Source organism: Oncorhynchus keta, chromosome 25 (assembly GCF_023373465.1).
Source record: "Oncorhynchus keta strain PuntledgeMale-10-30-2019 chromosome 25, Oket_V2, whole genome shotgun sequence".
Taxonomy (NCBI): Eukaryota; Metazoa; Chordata; class Actinopteri; order Salmoniformes; family Salmonidae; genus Oncorhynchus; species Oncorhynchus keta.
This window is the reverse complement of record NC_068445.1, coordinates 40,232,937-40,243,310: the sequence shown is the minus strand read 5'-3', so window position 1 is coordinate 40,243,310 and position 10,374 is coordinate 40,232,937. Positions and strand designations below refer to the sequence as shown.

The following is a 10,374-nucleotide window of genomic DNA, read 5'->3' as shown; positions in this document are numbered from 1 at the left end:
GCAGAACGTGGAGATGGTCAGTTCAGAGACAGACTCAGACCAGGAACCTTCAGGTACAACTGAAGAGCACAAACCTAAACATGTAGGTTATGATTTTAATTAATATGTGCTTCATGAGATTATCAGTAGGACTGTAAATCAGGGGCAATACCTTGCACATTTGTATGTGCTATGATTGGTGTATTCCTAGAGAGTGAGGGTGCACCCATAGCCATACATTACCTTAAACTCAGTGTTCAGATAGGCTACTTGTTGGTAAGTCCCAAATGTTTGTATTTTGTAATGTGGATAACTTTCTTCCCAGATGAACATAGTGGCCAAATTTCTAACTAGTTTGGTAACCGTTGCATCAAATAGGGTTAGCCTACAAAATTAGTGATCTGGTGGTTTGCATGAACAGGGTGGCCTGGGATGGAGTCAAATTCCCAGCCTGAATTACTGTTTCAGTCCGCCACTGGGGGGCGTGATACACCCAAAAGGGCCACGTTGTGACACTGTAAAAGGTAAATGTCAATTGGTAAAAAGCTTTGACGTAAGATCTCATCTTCTAAGAGAAATCCTAAAACAATTCAGAAACATGATGAAGCCAGTCTGAGACCATCTTGCCGTAAAGCACATTGTTTTAATTGATGCTATAAGGAAGTGAATACATGAGAGAAAGGGTGAGAGAACCAATCAGACACAAGGTCATAGGTTACATTCTAACCATAATACTGTTCCATCTAGTGACTGTAGCCGTAGCTGTATGTGTAGTAGACGGTGCCTTTCTTCAGCTGGCAGGTCTCAGTGTGTGTTCCTGGGCGGATGGTGGTGGTGCAGGTTCCCATGTGGCGATCTGGTCCGATGACATCATCCCACACCTAATCATAATAACAATAATAGTAAAACAAAATCAATCTTCCTCCTCATCTTCATCATCTTCATAATAATAATTGATGGGATTTACATAGTGATTTTCCAGTGCTCAAAACGCTTTGCATAGTAAGGTGGGAAACTCACCTCCAGCGTCAGGATAGAGTTGGGAAGGATGTTAGCAAAGTTGAACTGGTCGGGCCAGGTGGGGTTTTCCTGTTTCTTCAGAATGCTGCTCTTGCCATGAAAGGATGAGCCACACCACACCTGAGGAAGATAATGTTGTCAATAGACTTTATTAAACTTTTTGTTCAAGTATTATTGTGCATTAAATAGTAAATTATTGCTAATGTATGTACAGTTGGTTCACTTGAATGAGGAACCAGTATATGTATATTATAATTAATTCATTCATTTGATTGTTTGTTCATTTTTCTTTCACTATTACTTCACCTAACAAGTAACAAGCCAATCACTGACATTTTCATGGTCACATGTCACTGTAGGCTACTTAATATCCAAACAAATGACAGCTGACTGTCTACTGTTTACTGTTTGATTATTGCTGTGTCTCTGTCCTTCTGTGTTATGATGTCTGTCCTGTCTGTAACATCACTGTACTTCTGTTTTATCTCCCCACCTGACAGTTTGTTGTTGTAAATAAGAATGTTTTATCTCCCCACCTGACAGTTTGTTGTTGTAAATAAGAATGTTTTATCTCCCCACCTGACAGTTTGTTGTTGTAAATAAGAATGTTTTATCTCCCCACCTGACAGTTTGTTGTTGTAAATAAGAATGTTTTATCTCCCCACCTGACAGTTTGTTGTTATAAATAAGAATGTTTTATCTCCCCACCTGACAGTTTGTTGTTGTAAATAAGAATGTTTTATCTCCCCACCTGACCGTTTGTTGTTGTAAATAAGAATGTTTTATCTCCCCACCTGACCGTTTGTTGTTGTAAATAAGAATGTTTTATCTCCCCACCTGACAGTTTGTTGTTGTAAATAAGAATGTTTTATCTCCCCACCTGTCAGTTTGTTGTTGTAAATAACAATGTTTTATCTCCCCACCTGACAGTTTGTTGTTGTAAATAAGAATGTTTTATCTCCCCACCTGACAGTTTGTTGTTGTAAATAAGAATGTTTTATCTCCCCACCTGACAGTTTGTTGTTGTAAATAAGAATGTTTTATCTCCCCACCTGACAGTTTGTTGTTGTAAATAAGAATGTTTTATTAACTGACTGTTCAGGTTAAATAAAGAAGAAATAAATTAATCAATTCACCTTGACGTAGGGGTCTGGTTTTGAGAAAAAGCGTCCTTTCAGTTTGGAGGCACGAATATCATACACTCTGACGGGGCCGTCATGCAGGTCACAGTGTACAAGAGCCAGGGTGCATAGCACCAGCAGTCCCAGGGACAGAGAGAGAGAGGCCATGGTACACTGTCTGGGAGAGAGGAGGGGAGGTGACAGGAGGGGAAGATAAACATGTCATAAGATCTTGAAACTAACACCTCAAACTGTATTCAGAGGAGTCAAAAATATATTATCAGTGTTAAGTGTTAAGAGATTAGTCAGTGGAAGAAGAGAGAGAGATCAATGGACAGAGAGAGAGAGAGAGAGAGAGAGAGACGGACAGAGAGAGAGAGACGGACAGAGAGAGAGAGAGACGGACAGAGAGAGAGAGACGGACAGAGAGAGAGACACGTCCAGAGAGAGCGAGAGAGACGGACAGAGAGAGAGACGGACAGAGAGAGACGGACAGAGAGAGAGACGGACAGAGAGAGAGACGGACAGAGAGAGAGACGGACAGAGAGAGACGGACAGAGAGAGAGACGGACAGAGAGAGAGACACGTACAGAGAGAGAGACGGACAGAGAGAGAGACACGTACAGAGAGAGACGGACAGAGAGAGAGACACGTACAGAGAGAGAGACGGACAGAGAGAGAGACACGTACAGAGAGAGAGACGGACAGAGAGAGAGACACGTACAGAGAGAGAGACGGACAGAGAGAGAGACACGTACAGAGAGAGAGACGGACAGAGAGAGAGACGGACAGAGAGAGAGACGGACAGAGAGAGACGGACAGAGAGAGAGACGGACAGAGAGAGAGACACGTACAGAGAGAGCGAGAGAGACGGACAGAGAGAGAGACGGATAGAGAGAGACGGACAGAGAGAGAGACGGACAGAGAGAACGAGAGAGAGAGACGGACAGAGAGAGAGACGGACAGAGAGAGAGACGGACAGAGAGAGAGACGGACAGAGAGAGAGACGGACAGAGAGAGACGGACAGAGAGAGACGGACAGAGAGAGAGACGGACAGAGAGAGACGGACAGAGAGAGAGACGGACAGAGAGAGAGACGGACAGAGAGAGACGGACAGAGAGAGAGACGGACAGAGAGAGACGGACAGCGAGAGCGAGAGAGACGGACAGAGAGAGAGACGGACAGAGAGAGACGGACAGAGAGAGAGACGGACAGAGAGAGACACGTACAGAGAGAGCGAGAGACGGACAGAGAGAGAGACGGATAGAGAGAGACGGACAGAGAGAGAGAGACGGACAGAGAGAGACGGACAGAGAGAGAGACGGACAGAGAGAGACAGACAGAGAGAGACGGACAGAGAGAGAGACGGACAGAGAGAGACGGACAGAGAGAGACGGACAGAGAGAGACGGACAGAGAAGAGAGACAGAGAAAACGGACAGAGAAGAGACGGACAGAGAGAGAGACGGACAGAGAGAGACGGACAGAGAGAGAGACAGACAGAGAGAGACGGACAGAGAGAGCGAAGAGACAACAGAGAGAGAGACAGAGAGAGACGGACAGAGAGAGAGACGACAGAGAGAGCGAGAGAGACGGACAGAGAGAGCGAGAGAGACGGACAGAGAGAGCAAGAGAGATGGACAGAGAGAGAGAGAGATACGGACAGAGAGAGAGAGATATGGACAGAGAGAGAGATACGGACAGAGAGAGAGATACGGACAGAGAGAGAGAGATACGGACAGAGAGAGAGATACGGACAGAGAGAGAGAGAGATACGGACAGAGAGAGAGAGATACGGACAGAGAGAGAGATACGGACAGAGAGAGAGAGATACGGACAGAGAGAGAGAGAGATACGGACAGAGAGAGAGAGAGATACGGACAGAGAGAGCGAGAGAGACGGACAGAGAGAGAGACGGACAGAGAGAGAGAGAGACGGACAGAGAGAGAGACGGACAGAGAGAGAGAGATACGGACAGAGAGAGAGAGATACAGACAGAGAGAGATACGGACAGAGAGAGATACGGACAGAGAGAGAGAGAGATACGGAGAGAGAGAGAGATACGGACAGAGAGAGAGATACGGACAGAGAGAGAGATACGGACAGAGAGAGAGAGAGAGATACGGACAGAGAGAGATACGGACAGAGAGAGAGAGAGATACGGACAGAGAGAGAGAGAGATACGGACAGAGAGAGAGAGAGACGGACAGAGAGAGAGAGAGATACGGACAGAGAGAGAGAGATACGGACAGAGAGAGAGATACGGACAGAGAGAGAGAGAGATACGGACAGAGAGAGAGAGATACGGACAGAGAGAGAGAGATACGGACAGAGAGAGAGATACGGACAGAGAGAGAGAGAGATACGGACAGAGAGAGAGAGAGAGATACGGACAGAGAGAGAGAGAGATACGGACAGAGAGAGAGACACGTACAGAGAAAGAGAGATACGGACAGAGAGAGAGAGAGATACGGACAGAGAGAGAGATACGGACAGAGAGAGAGATACGGACAGAGAGAGAGATACGGACAGAGAGAGAGAGAGAGACACGTACAGAGAGAGAGAGATACGGACAGAGAGAGAGAGAGATACGGACAGAGAGAGAGAGAGATACTGACAGAGAGAGAGAGAGATACGGACAGAGAGAGCGATACGGACAGAGAGAGAGAGAGATACGGACAGAGAGAGAGAGAGATCCGGACAGAGAGAGAGAGAGATACGGACAGAGAGAGAGAGAGATACGGACAGAGAGAGAGAGAGATACAGACAGAGAGAGAGAGAGATACAGACAGAGAGAGAGAGGGATACGGACAGAGAGAGAGAGAGATACGGACAGAGAGAGAGAGATACGGACAGAGAGAGAGACGGACAGAGAGAGCGAGAGAGACAGACAGAGAGAGAGACAGACAGAGAGAGAGAGAGATACGGACAGAGAGAAAGACGGACAGAGAGAGAGACGGACAGAGAGAGAGAGATACGGACAGAGAGAGAGACGGACAGAGAGAGAGACAGAGAGAGAGACGGACAGAGAGAGCGAGAGAGACAGACAGAGAGAGAGACAGACAGAGAGAGATACGGACAGAGAGAAAGACGGACAGAGAGAGAGATGGACAGAGAGAGAGATACGGACAGAGAGAGAGACGGACAGAGAGAGAGACAGAGAGAGAGACGGACAGAGAGAGAGAGAGATACGGACAGAGAGAGAGAGATACGGACAGAGAGAGAGAGAGATACGGACAGAGAGAGAGAGAGATACGGACAGAGAGAGAGAGAGACGGACAGAGAGAGAGAGAGACGGACAGAGAGAGAGAGAGATACGGACAGAGAGAGAGAGATACGGACAGAGAGAGCGAGAGAGACGGACAGAAAGAGCGAGAGAGACGGACAGAGAGACAGACAGAGAGAGAGAGACGGACGGACGGAGAGAGAGAGAGATACGGACAGAGAGAGAGACGGACAGAGAGAGAGAGACGGACAGAGAGAGATACGGACAGAGAGAGAGAGACGGACGGACGGAGAGAGAGAGAGAGACGGACAGAGAGAGAGACGGACAGAGAGAGAGACGGACGGACGGAGAGAGAAATAAATTCAAGATGCACAAGAACAATCCTGAATCAGCATAAATACAGGCTCTTATTGAATTGCAGAATTTGATTAAAAAACAAGCATATCCAGGATGGAGGGAGATGACACTTGATACAGAAACTGTAATGGTTTTACACATTCAGTTCTGACAGTAAACCTGTCTGAGAAGTCATCCAGTGTACTCAACCAAACTGACACTTCATTTCTATATCTGCCAATCTAAAAGCGCTTTAAGGAACGCCACTCACTGTCTGCAGTCGACTGAATCCCAGCCACTGTCTACAGAGATAACAAAGATAAGATGGATGCCCAGAGAGAGAGAGAGAGAGAGGTAGTAGAACAGCACCAGAACAACAGATCATGTCTTACCTGGATATTCTTGAGCTGGACGTCTGTCTTCTCTAGTCACCCAACTGCTGATGGTCCTTACTGTGCCATCTAGCTGTTTATAAAGTTCTCATGCCCCCCCCCACCCAGGTGGTATGTTGACCTACAGGTGGTATGCAGGACTACTTAACCAATGAGAACACACCTTATATTACCACGAGACGTATGGAAGCCTATAAGGTGTAACAATCAGCATTTCAGATACTATTCCAGATAATGTCAAAAGGCCAGCCCAGTGAATCAACAGTTAGGTGAGGGAGAGGACATTACTAATGGTGGACATGGTAAACAGTACTGTATAGAATCTGTAATTCTTCAGTAATACCATTAATCATTATATACAGTGCATTCAGAAAGTATTCAGACCCCTTGACTTTTTCTACATTTAGTTTCTTTACGGCCTTATTCTCAAATTCATTAAAACAATTATATCTTAACAATCTACACACATTACCCCATAATGACAAAGATAAAACAGATTTTTTTTTAAATTTTACCAAATGTATTTAAGATATTACAGAAATATTCAGACTCTGCTATGAGACTCGAAAAATGAGCTCAGGTACATTCTGTTGCCATTGATCACCCTTGAGATGTTTCTACAACTTAATTGTAGTACACTTGAGGTCATTTCAATTGATTGGACATGATTTGGAAAGGCACACCCCTGTCTATATAAAGTTGACTGTGTATGTCAGAGCAAAAATCTAGCCATAAGATGGAAGAAATTGTCCATAGAGCTCTGAGACAGGATTGTGTTGACCATAAATCACATTTAAGATTCCTGGCACTGAGACCATACACCTTGACTTACCAGGACACACAGCAGCAGCAGCAGGCTGGCCCAAGGACAAAGAGAGAGAGAGGGGAGGACATGGCTCACAGCAAGGGCAGGATGGAAGAAGGACCACTAGGAGAGAGAGAGGAGGACATGGCTCACAGCAAGGGCAGGATGGAAGAAGGACAACTAGGAGAGAGAGAGGAGGACATGGCTCACAGCAAGGGCAGGATGTAAGAAGGACAACTAGGAGAGAGAGGGGAGGACATGGCTCACAGCAAGGGCAGGATGTAAGAAGGACAACTAGGAGAGAGAGAGGAGGACATGGCTCACAGCAAGGGCAGGATGTAAGAAGGACAACTAGGAGAGAGAGGGGAGGACATGGCTCACAGCAAGGGCAGGATGTAAGAAGGACAACTAGGAGAGAGAGGGGAGGACATGGCTCACAGCAAGGGCAGGATGGAAGAAGGACAACTAGGAGAGAGAGAGGAGGACATGGCTCACAGCAAGGGCAGGATGTAAGAAGGACAACTAGGAGAGAGAGGGGAGGACATGGCTCACAGCAAGGGCAGGATGGAAGAAGGACAACTAGGAGAGAGAGGGGAGGACATGGCTCACAGCAAGGGCAGGATGGAAGAAGGACAACTAGGAGAGAGAGAGGAGGACATGGCTCACAGCAAGGGCAGGATGGAAGAAGGACAACTAGGAGAGAGAGAGGAGGACATGGCTCACAGCAAGGGCAGGATGGAAGAAGGACCACTAGGAGAGAGAGAGAGGAGGACATGGCTCACAGCAAGGTCAGGATGGAAGAAGGACAACTAGGAGAGAGAGAGGAGGACATGGCTCACAGCAAGGGCAGGATGTAAGAAGGACAACTAGGAGAGAGAGGGGAGGACATGGCTCACAGCAAGGGCAGGATGGAAGAAGGACAACTAGGAGAGAGAGAGGAGGACATGGCTCACAGCAAGGGCAGGATGTAAGAAGGACAACTAGGAGAGAGAGGGGAGGACATGGCTCACAGCAAGGGCAGGATGGAAGAAGGACTACTAGGAGAGAGAGGGGAGGACATGGCTCACAGCAAGGGCAGGATGGAAGAAGGACAACTAGGAGAGAGAGAGGAGGACATGGCTCACAGCAAGGGCAGGATGGAAGAAGGACAACTAGGAGAGAGAGAGGAGGACATGGCTCACAGCAAGGGCAGGATGGAAGAAGGACCACTAGGAGAGAGAGAGGAGGACATGGCTCACAGCAAGGTCAGGATGGAAGAAGGACAACTAGGAGAGAGAGAGGAGGACATGGCTCACAGCAAGGGCAGGATGTAAGAAGGACAACTAGGAGAGAGAGGGGAGGACATGGCTCACAGCAAGGGCAGGATGGAAGAAGGACAACTAGGAGAGAGAGAGGAGGACATGGCTCACAGCAAGGGCAGGATGTAAGAAGGACAACTAGGAGAGAGAGGGGAGGACATGGCTCACAGCAAGGGCAGGATGGAAGAAGGACAACTAGGAGAGAGAGAGGAGGACATGGCTCACAGCAAGGGCAGGATGGAAGAAGGACAACTAGGAGAGAGAGAGGAGGACATGGCTCACAGCAAGGGCAGGATGGAAGAAGGACAACTAGGAGAGAGAGAGGAGGACATGGCTCACAGCAAGGGCAGGATGTAAGAAGGACAACTAGGAGAGAGAGGGGAGGACATGGCTCACAGCAAGGGCAGGATGGAAGAAGGACAACTAGGAGAGAGAGAGGAGGACATGGCTCACAGCAAGGGCAGGATGTAAGAAGGACAACTAGGAGAGAGAGAGGAGGACATGGCTCACAGCAAGGGCAGGGTGGAAGAAGGACAACTAGGAGAGAGAGAGGAGGACATGGCTCACAGCAAGGGCAGGATGTAAGAAGGACAACTAGGAGAGAGAGGGGAGGACATGGCTCACAGCAAGGGCAGGATGGAAGAAGGACAATTAGGAGAGAGAGAGGAGGACATGGCTCACAGCAAGGGCAGGATGGAAGAAGGACAACTAGGAGAGAGAGAGGAGGACATGGCTCACAGCAAGGGCAGGATGGAAGAAGGACAACTAGGAGAGAGAGAGGAGGACATGGCTCACAGCAAGGGCAGGATGTAAGAAGGACAACTAGGAGAGAGAGGGGAGGACATGGCTCACAGCAAGGGCAGGATGGAAGAAGGACAACTAGGAGAGAGAGAGGAGGACATGGCTCACAGCAAGGGCAGGATGTAAGAAGGACAACTAGGAGAGAGAGAGGAGGACATGGCTCACAGCAAGGGCAGGATGTAAGAAGGACAACTAGGAGAGAGAGGGGAGGACATGGCTCACAGCAAGGGCAGGATGTAAGAAGGACAACTAGGAGAGAGAGAGGAGGACATGGCTCACAGCAAGGTCAGGATGTAAGAAGGACAACTAGGAGAGAGAGAGGAGGACATGGCTCACAGCAAGGGCAGGATGGAAGAAGGACAACTAGGAGAGAGAGAGGAGGACATGGCTCACAGCAAGGGCAGGATGGAAGAAGGACAACTAGGAGAGAGAGAGGAGGACATGGCTCACAGCAAGGTCAGGATGTAAGAAGGACAACTAGGAGAGAGAGAGGAGGACATGGCTCACAGCAAGGGCAGGATGGAAGAAGGACAACTAGGAGAGAGAGAGGAGGACATGGCTCACAGCAAGGGCAGGATGGAAGAAGGACAACTAGGAGAGAGAGAGGAGGACATGGCTCACAGCAAGGTCAGGATGTAAGAAGGACAACTAGGAGAGAGAGAGGAGGACATGGCTCACAGCAAGGGCAGGATGGAAGAAGGACAACTAGGAGAGAGAGAGGAGGACATGGCTCACAGCAAGGGCAGGATGGAAGAAGGACAACTAGGAGAGAGAGAGGGGAGGACATGGCTCACAGCAAGGGCAGGATGGAAGAAGGACAACTAGGAGAGAGAGGGGAGGACATGGCTCACAGCAAGGGCAGGATGGAAGAAGGACAACTAGGAGAGAGAGAGGAGGACATGGCTCACAGCAAGGGCAGGATGGAAGAAGGACAACTAGGAGAGAGAGAGGAGGACATGGCTCACAGCAAGGGCAGGGTGGAAGAAGGACAACTAGGAAAGAAAGAATTTTCCAACTTCAGTCCTCAAGTTCCCCCGACAGCACACATTTTTGTTGTATCCCAGGACAAAAACACCTGATTCAATGTGTCAAGGACTCAACGGAAGCATTAGGAGAGAAAGAGTGAGACAGAGACAGAGACAGAGAGAGAGAATGAGAGAGAGAACGAGTGAGAGAGAGAAAGAGTGAGACAGAGACAGAGACAGAGAGAGAGAATGAGAGAGAACGAGTGAGAGAGAGAAAGAGTGAGACAGAGACAGAGACAGAGAGAGAGAATGAGAGAGAACGAGTGAGAGAGAGAAAGAGTGAGACAGAGACAGAGACAGAGAGAGAGAATGAGAGAGAGAACGAGTGAGAGAGAGAAAGAGAGAGAGATTTCTATCAAAATATTGAAAAT

The 10,374-nt window shown here is 48.1% G+C and overlaps 1 protein-coding gene across 4 annotated transcripts in view; it reads right to left on the bottom strand.

Annotated features, from left to right (window-relative positions):
- Positions 1 to 602: 602 nt before the first annotated feature.
- Positions 603 to 10,374, bottom strand: part of LOC127911786 (perforin-1-like) — a 30,396-nt gene continuing 20,624 nt past the window's right edge. For 2 of the 4 annotated variants that reach the window (XM_052479397.1, XM_052479393.1), the window contains exons 2-4: positions 2,136 to 2,298; positions 1,000 to 1,119; positions 603 to 860 (exon numbers count right to left, since the gene is read on the bottom strand). In XM_052479397.1, the coding sequence (XP_052335357.1) occupies positions 723 to 860; positions 1,000 to 1,119; positions 2,136 to 2,288 (411 nt within the window). In that variant the 5' untranslated portion in view covers positions 2,289 to 2,298 and the 3' untranslated portion in view covers positions 603 to 722. Of the gene's footprint in view, positions 861 to 999; positions 1,120 to 2,135; positions 2,299 to 6,074; positions 6,166 to 10,374 lie in introns of those variants that run through there. The other 2 variants (XM_052479394.1, XM_052479396.1) reach the window with 2 other exon arrangements.